The 15,131-nt window shown below is 38.7% G+C and overlaps 1 protein-coding gene across 7 annotated transcripts in view; it reads left to right on the top strand.

Annotated features, from left to right (window-relative positions):
- The first annotated feature begins 1,834 nt into the window (after positions 1-1,834).
- The window catches only part of usp9 (ubiquitin specific peptidase 9), a 38,235-nt gene continuing 24,938 nt past the window's right edge, over positions 1,835-15,131 (top strand). For 6 of the 7 annotated variants that reach the window (XM_046404836.1, XM_046404835.1, XM_046404834.1 and 3 more), the window contains exons 1-7: positions 1,835-2,314; positions 8,236-8,504; positions 10,175-10,320; positions 10,824-10,903; positions 11,107-11,219; positions 12,984-13,202; positions 14,977-15,092. In XM_046404836.1, the coding sequence (XP_046260792.1) occupies positions 8,403-8,504; positions 10,175-10,320; positions 10,824-10,903; positions 11,107-11,219; positions 12,984-13,202; positions 14,977-15,092 (776 nt within the window). In that variant the 5' untranslated portion in view covers positions 1,835-2,314; positions 8,236-8,402. Of the gene's footprint in view, positions 2,402-8,235; positions 8,505-10,174; positions 10,321-10,823; positions 10,904-11,106; positions 11,220-12,983; positions 13,203-14,976; positions 15,093-15,131 lie in introns of all 7 variants that reach the window. The other variant, XM_046404831.1, reaches the window with a different exon arrangement.

Below are 15,131 nucleotides of genomic sequence, written 5' to 3'. Positions count from 1 at the left end.
GACATTGTGTATAAACCCCTAAAATGCCTATGATACATGAAGCCAGAAACGTTACAGCTTCATGTGTGAAAGGGGCTCATATTGCTCTTGTAAGAGCTTAAAAGAGGCGGAGTACTGTGTATGTGTTAGCATAGAGACCCACAACAAATTTGGTGTGGTATAAAAGACTGACAAATAATATGATAGCTTATTAAACTGAATCCAAGTAGCAGGTTTTGAAAATATATTTTAGCATCCCAAAATCCTTCAAATTAATTTACCATAAATTAAATGTGCCTTGTCGAACTCTAATTTGTACAAGCTTTACTGCAGTTGCAGGAAAGAAGAGTAAAAAATGTAGACCAATATACATTGTCATACGCCTATTAATACACTTTAGTAAATACCACCTTTTTAAAATCCCCCTATCTGGACATTGCTTAAGGTGCAGATACAACTTAACAGTAAGGTTTTGAGGCTTTAGTCTGTGTTGTTGTATTTTACATAAAGTTACCTTGAACCAGTTCTGTTGGATCATTATTTGGCCGACTACAATCACAATCAAAACAAAAACATTTCAAATGAAATTGTGTTTATTACAAGGCTGTTGTATTAGAATGCTTGACACTGTACAGGTGTTTCTATTTTTCTGTCCATCCAGTTTATTTTCAAACAAAAGCTCTCTGTTGAGTAACTGGGAATTAAAGTGCATACATTTGGCATTTTGAAATTTGACTATTGTAACTGTGGAATATAGAAATGTGCACTTCTGCTGAGGTGCAATATCAACTAACACGAGGCATGGAATGGGTCCTATTTTATTACATGAGTTTGAGGTCCTGTGTAATGTAAGCCCACCTTTATTGTACTAACATGAATTAATTAATTTGAATTTAGTCTAAGTACCAAACAACTAATTTAGTTCTATGAAATATTTCATGAGTACAAAAGGGGGATGAACATAGGGTGAACAGGGACCCAAAAGCTAACTTCTGCCCTGTGGCCCTTGAATTTTTAAATAATTTGCAAATCCTTCTTTTTTTTTTTACTCAATTGAAAACTCATCAGTATTTTGTAAATATATTCTTATTCTGAATTTGATGGCAGAAGCATGTCTGAAACAAGTTGGGTCAGGGCCAACAAAAGACTGGGCTGTAAACAGGTTCATTGGTAACAGATGATAGTGTCATGAATGGGTATGAAAGTGGCATCCTCCAGAGACTCAGTTGTTCACAAGCAAGGATGGAGCAAGATTCACCACATTGTGAAATACATAATTGTATAAAGGATATTCCTACATGGGCTCATAAAATCATTGGTAAACAGTAGCAAAGGACTGTACTCTGATTTTATTTACGTCTTACAATTTCCCAACTATTTTGGAATTGGGGTTGTGCTGCAGGCCAAGGAGGACTGATTCCAGCAAGACAAATATGTTTTAGTGTTCATATGGACACCTTTCTTTTATTCCATCCAAGACCATGACAACAAGTAGTAGTACTAGTAACAGTAATAAACATATTTTAGTTTCTTAATTTTAACTGACTATTTGCTATGAGCACAATTTTTCCACATCTTTTTATTTCATTGGAGTGAGTTCCCTCCAATGACAAAATATGTCACTTTCATCTTTATCACTTTAACATTTGCCTATATTTTCTTCCAACCACATCCTGTCTGATAAGAGTTTACATGTCAGGTTTTGTGTACACTTGAATTTGCCAAAGTTCTCTTATTTTTATTATAATGAAAATTTTCTATGTTCATTTACGACCACCCTGTGCGATAGGAGGCGACGTAGTCCAACACGCCAGGTTGCTCAGTTTTCTCGCCTTGGATTCACACAAAGTACGGTTTGGACATCCCTGCTGGAACCGGAGTGTTTTATCGGAATTGAGAGGGGTTTTATGCCCTTTCCATTCAGCGGGTGTTGTGTTTGCTGAGCTGCTTTTGGTTGCGGTGCAAACTAGCTCGTAGACAACCTTGATTGTTGAAGTTCATACAGTCGCCTGGTCTGTTTTATTGAGCAGCATTTGTGTTCGACTGCGCTTCCGCCATGTTGAACTGATTCAAGTTGTGAGTGACTGTTGGGACCGAAGTGACAAGCCCCAGAAATCGGACGAGATAGAGTTAGGGGGCTGTTACCGCGCCGGTGACGCATGAAAAACACCCAGAAGCAGAGGAAAAAACGTAGGAATTAGATCTATCTAGTAACAGGTTTGGGTCCTACGATACTGTCACCGATATAGGCCAGGTTTATGTAATATACGACGACACCATCGTTCAAGGCTGGACCTTAGCCCGTGAATAGAGGGGAAGTCATATCAAATTCCTGGTGAGTTGTTAGCTAACTAGCTCGGTAAGCTGGCTGGTGATTGTTAGCTGGCTAGTGTTAGCGTCAGCTGGTGGTGGTGGATGCAAGGTAACATTACTGCATATGGTTTATTTGTGTTATCAATTGTCTGTCTTTTTTTCTCTGTTGCCCTCTGCTTACTGCAGCCGTGACAGTGTCAACGCTATTAAACTGCAATTCATAGTCTTAACAGTACGTGTAGTCTGATTAGCTTGCACCGCTAGATTCAGTGACGGCGAGCTAACATACCCGCAAACGATCCTCGACACTGTCTACTGACTGAGAAGGAACATTTCCTTTAAACGTCTCATGTTTACAAGTAACCAAAATTTGGTTGTTCTACACATACAATTTCTATATTTCTGTAATACTATATATATCGTAAATCACATTGCTGTTAACATTTATCTCACTTGAGCTTCCAAGATGTTATTTTCAGGGTGTTTTAGCTAAGTTATAACTTAGCGTTTGACGATACAGGTCAGAACTCACTAAATTTCAGGAAATAGACTACTCCCCTGTCACTAACATATTTTACGTTATCTAAGATAACGTTAGCTAGCTAGGTGATGTTATTTTGAACGCTGAATTGGCTGCAAAGTGGCGTTAAGCTTAATCGGATGGTATGTGTTCTATAATGTTAAATGCGGATATCTAGTTAGTTATCGAGCCATATTAGCAAGCCGCTTGTCAAAATACAAATGTTAACGTTAGCTATGTGCACCTTTGGGCATTTACTCGCACGTAAGCTAGCGGCTAGCTAACATCAACTGTTTATCTAGATTGCTTGTCGTTAGCACGCTAGCACGACCAATGCTCATTGTAAATGGCGTTACAAGAACATGGTTGGCCAACAATAACGCCAGGTAAAGTGGTATTAGGTGGATAATGATTTTAGTCATTAATCAAACTAGGTTGAGCCACTCCGTTATGCAGCCAAGGTTTGCTAAACAATTATAATGTCAGGCCCGACCGAATAATGAGGCCTGCTTGGCTCAGCGCAATGGGCTTTGGACGACAAGGCCGTCACTGCTCTGCTGTCTGGGCGGATCGACTTGCAGGCTAATCTAATGTTAGTTGCCGCAGCTAGCTAGCTGCAGGCGTTAACTAACTAAACCACCAGCTGTTAATGGTTGTTGACGGCGCTAGTTTGTAATTACACTTACGTAATGCCGGCATATACTTTATATGCATCTGGGCTGTCTAATTTTGAAGATATTAGAAGGTAATATATAACGTTACAAGACCGATTTCTCCGAATATTATACGTCTTTTTTAATAACACTAAGGTTAACCTTTGTAAGCCGGTTCAGTCCAAAAGGCCGCAGTTGCAACGTTACTTAGCATTTTGCTTGTTTGTGTTTACTGTGTGCGACTTTCTTGACACTGTTGATAGAACATAATGTTGTTTTTGTGCGTCATGAAAGTAACCACCCTATCCCCCATTAGCAAGAGTTGCCTCCTGAGTGGTTTCACTGACATTAGCCTTCCATACATGATGTGACATTTCGTTGTTCCTAAGCGAAAAATAGTCAATATTTTACTTATAATAATGACTGTAATGTGTTCGCTGTAAGAACAGCTGCAACCCAAATTGCGATACTAAAGCAGATTTGGCTTGACACCTGTTATATAGGAAATAATCCAGTTTCACTACCTCTAAACTAAGAAAAAAACCTGTAACCGTAGATAAACGAAACGAAGTGTTTGTGTTACTTTAGTTCTATCTTATGAGAAACAATGGCTACTTTATGGTAACCAGAAGTCAGCCACTTTAGTACCCCATATTAACTTTAAAGGCTTTTTAACTATTTTAAGGCATGGGCTTGCAGGGCATTCTTTGGTTTCAGTCATAACTAGTCAGTCATCTTCTAGAGGGCAGAGAAGCAGCAGTTATGATTCCTAATGATGTTCATATTCTCGTGTTGTCTTATTTATGTTTCATTTTTGTTTGTGCATCAAACATTGTACTTTGATTCCAGTCTAAATTTTAGTGTTTTGTTGATCTAGCATGCTCTTGATGTTTCTGGGCTTAAGACACAGTGGAGATTGACTTTTAGAAAGAAAGAAAATTTGAGATCAAAATGACTCATGGACTCCTGTCCCTAGAGCTTGGTTGTACAAAGGATCAGATTTTATATTGTGACAGTCAACTTCACTGAGCTTTCAGCTTTTTAAAGAGAATAGTTTATATCTTGATTTTTATTCCCTTTTGTCTAAAAAAAAAAAACCAAAAACAAAACAAAAACAAAAAACACACCATGAAGTCATGTTCCCTTTCCATTTATGATGCCCTGTACCTCATTTATTTTGATTACAGGAATCACTGTGGAAGAGTGTTCAAGCTTTAAACTAGCTTCAAACTTGCCTAACCCTTTCTCACATCAAATGAAAAATAAATTTAAAACAGAATTTACTCACTATATGACCAAAGTGTGATTTTTAGAGACCGGAAAGCTGAAATGTGCGGTGTTGATTGCCATGGTAGTCAAGACAGGGCAAGAAATACGTAGTCAGATGTTCATGTAGATACTGTTGTTGTTGTTGTTAATTAATTTCCACATTGTTTTTCGAGAGGCAGGGGTATGACATGCAACAACAAAGTTTTCCTGGCCGGATTCGTTGAGGGGAGTCAAATCAGGTCACTTATTTCACTTTAAACACCAACTATTTTGCTAATCATCATTTTATTGTTTCAGCTTCTTGAGTGTGAAAATATGCTGCAATTTCTTTTAATGATTTTGATACATTTTTAATATTTTTGAGGCTTGTACTATTGGTTGGAAAACACAAGCTCCGTGAAGGCGTTACTTTGGCATTCCTCACTATTTTTTAGAAGTTTTCAAACCAGATAATTAGTTGATTAATGGGAGAATAATCATCATCATATTCCATAGTGAAAATAATTAATAGTTGCAGTCCTATACAATTTTGTGACTCAATACTTTTAAGTACTTTTTCCTGATCATGCTTTCAAAATTTTACTTAAATGACATTATCAGTGGGGGAACGGAGTAATTTTGTTACTACTTTTATTTAAGTAAAGGATAGGAGTCGTTGCTCTCCCAAATATTTTCAAGTTTACTTGGGTTACTTTACTATAGTGAGAGAGAAATCCAATCACATCCCTCCAAAACATTTTATCATAAAGTATTTGTTAAATTAAGTTGATTGTTACAAAATAATTTCATAATTTGTGTTAACAACTCTGCAACAGCTGATGAGGCTAACAGAAATTTATGCTAGATTTAAGACTGACTTGTGATTGCTTGACACGTTCAGTGAGTGTCATTTGACAGGAATTAAACGGCTGAGCATCATTTTCAGTTCATACTTCAAGAAGAGACTTTTAAGTTTTCTCCATGACCCCCTGCATTTTCATGCCCGGAATGAATTTCTGTCACCTTTTAGTTAAGCATAATTTGCACCAATAGATGCTGAAATTGCACAAATGTTTTTAACTTATTAACCCTATTTACATTGATTGATTCGCTCCTGGGGGGGAATGGATGGATCAATAAATACAAATAATGTTAACTTCTTCCCATGGGGCTGGCATAAAAATATTTTGGTGCAGTAAATGTCTGTTGTCAGTCAGCCTGGTTAAGGCAGTTTGGCTAACCGCTGTCTTGTCAGCTCCTCAGGAGGTGCTGCTGACAGAAACACTGAATACAGGTCAAAGTCAGTGTGGATTGAATGCTACTATCTCCATGGTGACATCAGTATACTTCTCAGTCTCATTGTGTGACAAAATATGACGATGTCCACAACATAACAAAATTCTCTTGAGGCACAACATGAAGGAAGAGTGCCAAGCGACCCTTATAGAGGCCCCTACCATAAATTAGGCTTCACGTGTGATTGTTATTGTGGTAATTGTAATTTTTTTTTTAGCTTTTCACAGATGGGAACATAGTTCATAAGAAGGCATGCCTTACTTGATCAGGTGCCAATCGAAGGTCACCTGCATAAAAATAGACCCAGTCTTTGACCTAAATATAACTTCAGATCAGACTTGCTATACACACTGCAATTTACCTTTTGCATAAAGCTTCCCCATGAGTGACTCATGTAAAGCTGCGTTTCAACCAGTGTTTTTTAAGGTTTTATTACCCTTTGAAACCATGCGGAACCCATCATTAATATACCCAAACCTTAGATTTGTTCTGCACTACAGGGACTTCAGGGATAATAGATGGAAACAGTAGACAAGCCTTTTTTTGGGTTTAAGAAGCTGCAGCATTTATTAACTGTCACACTAGGTACAGCCTTCTTAAGGCTACATTACAACCAGAATGACAACTTACAAAGTGCTCATGTTTTCCTCTTTTCTTTTATTCACGGTTACTTTTCTGCTCGCTTTCTCTCACTCGCTCAATCCCACACTCAATGTGTATGCGCACACATTTCATGTTTTTTTCCTTCTTGGTATGTGGTTGTTGATCAAAACATCAAGACACGCTTTATTTGAGAAAAGGCTGCAGGCAGTAAGACTAAAGAATGCTGAATTAAAAATAGGAGAGTTAGGAAATCCTATGTTACTGTATGGATGACGAGAAAACCCTGATTGCTTTGAATGAACAATAAATGGTCCCCTCTGTTTTATCTCCACCGTTTAGTCCCAGATCAGTGTGCTAGATACCTCAAGAGAGGGATAACAAAAAAATGGGACAAAATTGAATGGTTTTATAGGTACCATCCACACTATAATGATAAAGTAAAAATAACTTTTATAATGTATAATGAACTGAACTGAACCAAACTGCTTGGTGGAAAGGAGGTGTAACACTGATGCACAGTGTTTTATTGGTGAAATAAGGCTTTATAGACTAGTGGTGTTTACCAGCGAAAGATTGGAACATTTTACACCTGCTGAAATCCTATGTCCGCTCAAGGAAAACAATGCTGAAAAGTGTTTTGTTAAGTGGTTTTGATAAACAGAAATCTGAAGCAACCCCATAATAAAATCCAGAGTGTACCACAGGCCATCGTGAGCTTTTCAGCTCAGTGAGCTGTTGGAGAGGGGAGTGACAAAGTGCAGCTGGCACTGGTGTAGTGATTGTGCACTATCTACTTTAGCATTGAAATCATTTCAAAATAATTAGAATCGATATGTATTGAAAAATCTTCATTCGTTTTTTTGTCTACTGCCTGTCACCACCATACACAGCTGAGGCTATGTTTATGTCTGCCCGTGCACAAATTTCAAATTGTGCTGTTGATTGTGGTGGGCCTTGAAATGGATTTAGGCAGCCAGTACCCTCTGGCTGTTTGTTCGTAGCGAATGTTAAGGTGGGCCTGTGTAATTTTGAGAGCAGAATTTCAGACAAATATTACTTTTGGGATGTGTCACAGTTTGATGTATTTCTAGGGTAGTTACGAAACACTCAGTTATACAGTGGATGTAACAGAAGAAAATGCGGTGGGACATGATTTTGGGACAGTATTATGGTAAGGCTAGATGGGCAGGTAGTAACGCAGGTCACTGCTTTGTCTGTGTTTGGCAAAGGTGACAAATATGTGAAAATGTTAGTGTCTTTTGACCTATGAAGCTTCTTTGTGGTATTTACAAACGCATACAGATGTGGGAGATGTAAAAGTAAGTTGAGTCAGGAACAGATCCTTGCTTGGTACTGGATACTTGCATTCTAATTTAAATCACTGATCCACGTCAGGCTCTGAAATGCTGACTGGAGCGTCCTGAATCTTAATGCATCTAGTTGGTCACTGAACACATAACTTTTGTTAGGTATCTTGGGAGAAACTGTAGTTCATAACAGGATGATGTAGATGGTTATTTCTGCAGTACTTGATTAAGACCACCTAACCTATTTTGCTTATGCATTGCGAGTAATTAACCATTCTACTGATAATTTTGACCTTTACCCTCTTCTCTGCTCCAGGTTATGCAATGGTCTCAGCGGCACACCCAGCTCTCCAGGTGCTTGTGTCCCTCTCTCGCGTGTTCGGGCTCTCTTCCCTCTGCTCTACAGCTGAGGTGGCTGTGATTTCCCTCCTGGCTAGCGCTCCCTAAGAGGCCAAGATTGCCAAGATCTGCCCTGTGGCGAGCATGACGGCCACCACGCGTGGCTCTCCAGTGGGGGGCAATGACAGTCAGGGCCAGGGCCAGGCACCTGATGCTCAGAGCCAACCCCCACTGCCACAGAACCAGGTCAGTATCATCTTTCCAGCTAATACTTAACATTAGACCTTTCTGTACTGGCTATTTAATACACCTATAATATTTTGAATATTTCTCATTTTGTCTCAGTTTTGCTCGCTACTGCTTTCATCGAAATCTTCTCATTATTGTTTTAAAGGACTGTGCATTACACTTCCTTTCTGTCAGTGGACAGATGTAATTAAATTAACTTGTGAAAGGAGAAGAAACGGAGTGTGTTTTGATATTGCTCTTTTTGTAAGTCAGACACTGCAGCACACTTTTTTTTAACAGATAGTTCTCATACCTAACCACACACAGATGCCAAAGGGGACGAGAAGGGAAGGGAGGAGGGAGCGGAAAAGAGGGAGAAAGAGAGTGAAGGCGAGGCATCAATGAACAGAGCCTCCTGAGTGATGGATAAAGGGTGTGTGTGTGTGTGTATGTGCAGGCCTGTGTTGGTTAGAGATGAGCTGTGGTGAGACGTGAGAGGCAAGCTGCCTATGTAGGTCAGCCAAGCAGAAGGAGCCTTTACCACACACCCCCACATTTCATATTTCTCAGTTGTGCATCTCTCTTGAATATGTGTATCCCTCTTTTACTGTCTCATACACAGCTGCTCACGCCACTGATGATGTTCATGCACATGTTAGATGAGGAAAGAAATGAAGAAAGGAATGTGCATAGATGCACAGTGTTGCCTTTTTTTTTAACTCTAACTCTTTCCTACAAATTTACTGTTTGACAATACTGTAACAAAGGTGCACCCACGTACTAATACATTTGTACTTCTAACACAACTAAGCCCTCTAAGTCTTTTAGGTAGATAAGGTTGAAAAGAGTATTTCTCTGTATGCCAAATACTATGAGTATAATGATGTGAATGGCTCTGTTTGAAGGCTTTTCAGGAGAGACACCTGCTTCTTTATACCTACATGCATATACACTCAGTGACCAGAACAATAGAAACCCTACCCCATACAGGAAGTGGGCCTTGCATTTCCCTTAGCATATGTCACTATAGAAACAAGTGTATACAGTATAACGGCAAGTAAAACTCCACTCTTGCTTTGCAGGTCCCATGTCCCATCTTCTTCAGCTTCTTTTATTTATTAATTAATTAATTTATTTTTGAAGGATTGGAATCAACTGCATAAAGCCAGGCCTATCTCTGATTCCTTGTTTGTATGCTGCAGATACACCAATGATTCAAAAATGTCACGTTATGTTCCATCAAAACATTGCAACATTGTTTACAGCTAACCAGGCAAATATACAAATGAATAAAACAGCTGCCTGTAGTTTCAGTTAATGATATGATGGCAACTGTTAAGCTAACAGGCAAAGCCTCTGTGGCTTAAAAATGGATGCTTTGCTGCAAATTCAATTCAATTTCATCTTCCTTATGTTAATGAACACAAAATCATAATGGATCACTTGCGATGTACGGGAGATTTAATACACATGCTATGTTACCAGGACACGCAGGAAAGGGCCTTTGACTTATGTCATCACCTTCTCCTTCACTTTGTGTTTTAGCTCTAAACTGTCATGGTATCAAAAAAAGTCAAACAAAACACCAGAGGATAAGCAACATATTACTATCAGATTTTGATTAAATATTACATGCACAGGGACAACTGGGCATTCTGTGATTCTGATTGTCCTTGTTTTTTTTATAGACATCTTCTCCTAACTCATCTAATGAGAACTCTCCAGTGAGCCCACCAGATGAGCAGGGACAGGTGGATGGCCCCCCTCAGCTGGAAGAGGAGGAGCCTGCCTTCCCTCACACTGACCTTGCCAAGCTGGATGACATGATCAACAGGTATTTCATCACTTGGTGACACAGAGGCCGCATCCTCTGTCACCTAATTCAGCATACGGGATACAACAAGTAAAACTTGGATTTGTCAAGTTTCATTGCAGAGTTGCTTGGAAAGTGAGGCTAAAAAGACAAATTCCTCTCACTGATTCAAGGATATGACACTCTTGAGATATAGATAATATGCCAATTATTTGATCTTTAGTACGGTGCTCCTGCCAGCGTATTTTGACAAAATTCATTTTGCCATAGGCGCAGATTTGACTCAAAACATTTTTCCAGTCATTGCACTGTGAACTTGCATCTACATATGTTGTTCCTTTAATTTTGAATGTACCCTGGACACATCTGAACACATCACAACAGACATGCACATAAAGGGAATGAAAGCAGAATAATTTGAACTCTTTGTGGTGCAAGTAGGCACATTAAGCATCTATGCTTTTTAGATGCATATGGTAGTTTGGCTGGTGTCTATATGTTTTTTGTTCACCCCCCTCCTCCAGGCCTCGTTGGGTTGTTCCAGTTTTGCCAAAAGGAGAGTTAGAAGTCCTCTTGGAAGCTGCTATAGACCTGAGTAAAAAAGGTAGGAATATACAGTCCTTGTGTTTAAATCAGATCAAAGCTAGGTCATTTGTAAATTGAAACCCTTGTGAATGAAGTCTAAAATCTTGTTTTCTAATGTCCTTATATCTTGTCTTAATGTAAAGACAATTAAAGATAAATGAATATTATTCGCTGCACATTTGATACGAAAACTTAGTATGTGTGTGATGTCTTTCCTTATAGGACTGGATGTGAAGTGTGAGGCATGTCAGAGGTTTTTCCGAGATGGACTGACCATCTCCTTCACAAAGATCCTGACAGATGAGGCCGTCAGTGGGTGGAAGTTTGAGATTCATGTGAGTTTTCATTGTTGCTTTGTATTTTGGTACTTGGAAGAAGTATCTTTTTTAAGCCTAGCAATCAGTGTAAACAGATGAATGTTTGAAATAATATAATATAATCAATCAATGGTACTCTTCAGATTAAGTTTTTTTTTATTCAGTTTTTGAGGAAATAAGACTGGTGTATGTAATACATATAAAACTCAATTTGAAAGGTAAAAACTACCCCCTATAGTTGATAACCATCTTTGGAGTTTGACCATGATTTCAGTTGCCATAAAACTGCTCTGTACTGTTCCATCAGAAGGGATGAAAGGTGTCACAAAAGGTTGACATTAATATCGGTTATACCCCTTTCATACTTAAGAAAACACCCACTAACATCTGGCTTTTTTTTGGATAGAATCCGCATTGATTAAATAACTGCAGTAGGCGTGGGCAATTATTCTCTACAGCTCCAATTGGCACTAATGCAAATATGGTACCAGGGAGAACATGCGATTTTTGCTCCTTCTCAGTGCGACGCTATGACATGCACTGAAGTTAGGGGCACTGGCATGGAAATACTTTTCCATCCGTTTCTGATCAAGCTGTGACATCAAGCCCGAACAACATTCAGTCTGCATTAAATGTGGGGGAGTAAAAGGAAAAAAATGACCACCGAAACATTGTCACTGGCCTATATGTTGGTACCTAATTGGTACTGCGCATGTGCAACTCTCAACAGAAATGAGAAGGAAGTGAGATGATTCACTTGTTAGTTACTTCCATCATTGGTTTTGGAAAAATTGTTTAATTCAAATTGTTAGAGATTACATTTTTTAAAATGAGTTTAATGCTTTCTGGATATAGTCTGATGAGGGGGAAAACAACAGAATAGCACACTAATGGGAAAGGAATCAATTTGCCATTATAGAGGCTTTACATGTGTTTAAATCAGCATATAGGTGCTAATTTTTGTGTTTAGATAAAGGAGGTATGACTCATCATAGTCATCTTAAATCTACTTATGCTCTGACATCTTTGCTGTTATCTGAATAGATGTATGCATTGTTCAGATTGGGTCTTGCCTGTAAATTGGGTTTGGTTTATTAACATCTGAGAGCAAAAGATAGTGCTAGCAGTAATCAGTGGTCTCACTGTTGTGAGAGATTAATCTCTTTGAATGTTTTCACAATAAACCAGAAGGACCAACAAGCATGTAAAGGAGCAACAGTAAAAAAACAATTCTAACAATTAAGATGTAAGAATAAGAATAATGAGAGTGGTCATAATACTAGTAGTAGTAATAACAATATATAGAAATATGAGTGTAAAGGACTTTGTAAATGACCTTGTTTAGGTATGAAAAAGGTCATTTTATTAATAATGTGATTTGGAAGCATACTGTTTTTTTGTTTCTGTGTTAGTGATGTTTTCACATCAAATGTTGATAATGTCAGATTTCAGTATAAGCATCAAAATGTGAATCTGTTATAGGAGACTGTGGCAGCTGCTCTATCATGGCTTATTTGACTAAAAGGTGGCAGAGCAGAAGATATGATTAATACAGTATGTCTTATATTTCCAGGTGCAGTGTATTAATGTACAGGTATTCATTAAACTTACCCTAACTGCTAACTTTTCAGGTCAAAATGCAAAGTTATTTTTACCAAACCAAAATGGATCACAGTGTTTCAGAGGAAGGATTTTCCAGTTGGCCTTGAAATTCTCTGTGTCACAGACTCATGCTTTTTCAAGTATTTTAGCGGTTAATATGCCACAAACCTTGTTTCACAGAGGTGCATCATCAATAACACACACCGTTTGGTGGAGCTATGTGTGGCCAAGCTCTCTCAGGACTGGTTCCCTCTACTGGAGCTTCTGGCCATGGCTACCAATCCTCACTGCAAATTCCACATCTACAATGGCACACGGCCCTCTGAGACTGTCCCCGCTGGAGCACAGCTGGCTGACGATGAGCTCTTCGCCCGACCACCAGACCCACGCTCTCCTAAGGTGAATCATCACCGCAGCAGTTGGCCAAATGTTTCACCAAATGTGAAAAAAATCACTTGTTTGATATGACGTTCATCAAGTTTTCATTTCAGTCATTGATTTTTTTCATCCTTTTTGCTGGCCAGGTTTTAGCTTGTCTTAGAACAACTTTTTGCCCAACGTTCTGTGATCAGACCAATATCCACATTACACTTTTAGCAATCTAGATTGAGCATGATGTTGATTTATTTCTATTGTACGATAAATGTTGAAGCTATAGAAAGTTAAAAGAATGGCAAGGAACAGTCATTCAGAAAATGTGCTGTTTTTTCCCTCCCGAGAACAGTTGGCAGGACTTTCTTCCTCCGAGACACAATCCATAGAGTGATGTTTTAGTCTTACCCTAAGGGCCCTCATGAAACAAAGAGAGTCCCTCTCTGGAGTAGCCTGATAATGAAAAATATGGAACTCGTGGTTCGTAAGACACTTGGTGCTTGTGTCAGAAAGCAGACTGTGTAAAGGAGCAGGTGGATTCCCCTGCGGGGAATAGGAATTTTACAGTAAAGGAATGATGAATACAGTGTGGGCAGGGGGTCAGTCTGAACAATACTGCAGCATTGCTCGCCTGTCTGCTTCTGTTGGCAGGAGCCCAGGACTACTTATGGTTTCACAGTCCAACTATTAAGTCAGATTTGTTTCTGTTCTGTAATTATAACTGAAGTACAATCAGTCCTAAATATCAAATTATTATGCAGAATTTTTAGAAGCTTGAAGTTACTTACTGGCTTGAAAGAAGCAGTTAAATAATTGGTCACGTAAACCAGACGTTTGGTGTCTCTCCCAGCCCCACTCTTACTGTGTGTCTTCCTCACTGCTTTGGGCATCTTTCTCAATTGAGACTTGAGATAATAACGCTTTTATATATTTTTTATGTATTTTTTTTAAGCTTGCAATTGTAAACCTACTTGGAGATTTTTTTAAAAAATCAGGAACTGTTTACATTTATTTGAGGAAATTAATGTCATTAGACTATGAACTTGTGTTTTATTTGCTCCGCCAGGTGCATCAAGTCCCTCCTGTTTAGACAGATTTTCCCACTGTCGTGATTTGTGACAGGCCAATTACAACTCTTTGTCTAATATGACTGGGGTTTGACACATTAACCTTATATACGGCCTGTGTTTGTAGGATGTTCTCTGCGCTAATGAGGTTTAAACAGTAGTAGAGCTCTGTCATATGAAGAATGACTTGACTTAAGAAATAAGCCACCCAGCTGCTGAATCTTAACTCATATCAGATAAACAGGGCCTAATTTACAAGTTTGTTCTGACATTTGTAAGGCAGGGGCACTACTGCACCACTGTTGTTTTCAGTTAAAACAAGTGACTGTGCGAACAGGTGTGTTTTTGCCAGATGCGTCTGTGCTGGGCATTTATGGAAGATAGCTTGCTAGTAGCTATATTGCTGAGTTGACAACATTGTAACAATGCCAGTACAAACAAAGCAGCAGGCTGCAGCTCAAACTACTCTTTTGTTGTAGTAGTAGCTAGCTACCTTCCCAAATCTACAATTCATTGTGACCCAACAAGCTTTAATTTCAACTGTCCTTTGTTCTGCTGTCATTCTAACTAGCTCATCATTATAATATTAAGCTAGTTAATCATTTATAATCTCAATGTGATTTTTTTTTTCCATAGTCATTGAAGACTGTTTGTGAAACCATCTCTCACTCAACAGTTTGAAGGCAACTTCTTCAACATGTTGTTCAACTTTTTTTTTTTTTTCCAATTCACAGGGCTGGTTGGTGGACTTAATAAACAAATTTGGCACGTTAAACGGGTTTCAAATGTTGCACGATCGCTTCATGAGCGGCCAAGCACTGAACGTCCAGATCATCGCTGCACTTATTAAGTGAGTCTGTTTTTGAATGAAATGTCACAATATTCTTTC

Source organism: Scatophagus argus, chromosome 11, assembly GCF_020382885.2.
Source record: "Scatophagus argus isolate fScaArg1 chromosome 11, fScaArg1.pri, whole genome shotgun sequence".
NCBI classification, from domain to species: Eukaryota; Metazoa; Chordata; class Actinopteri; family Scatophagidae; genus Scatophagus; species Scatophagus argus.
This window is presented reverse-complemented; position numbering and strand designations above follow the sequence as displayed.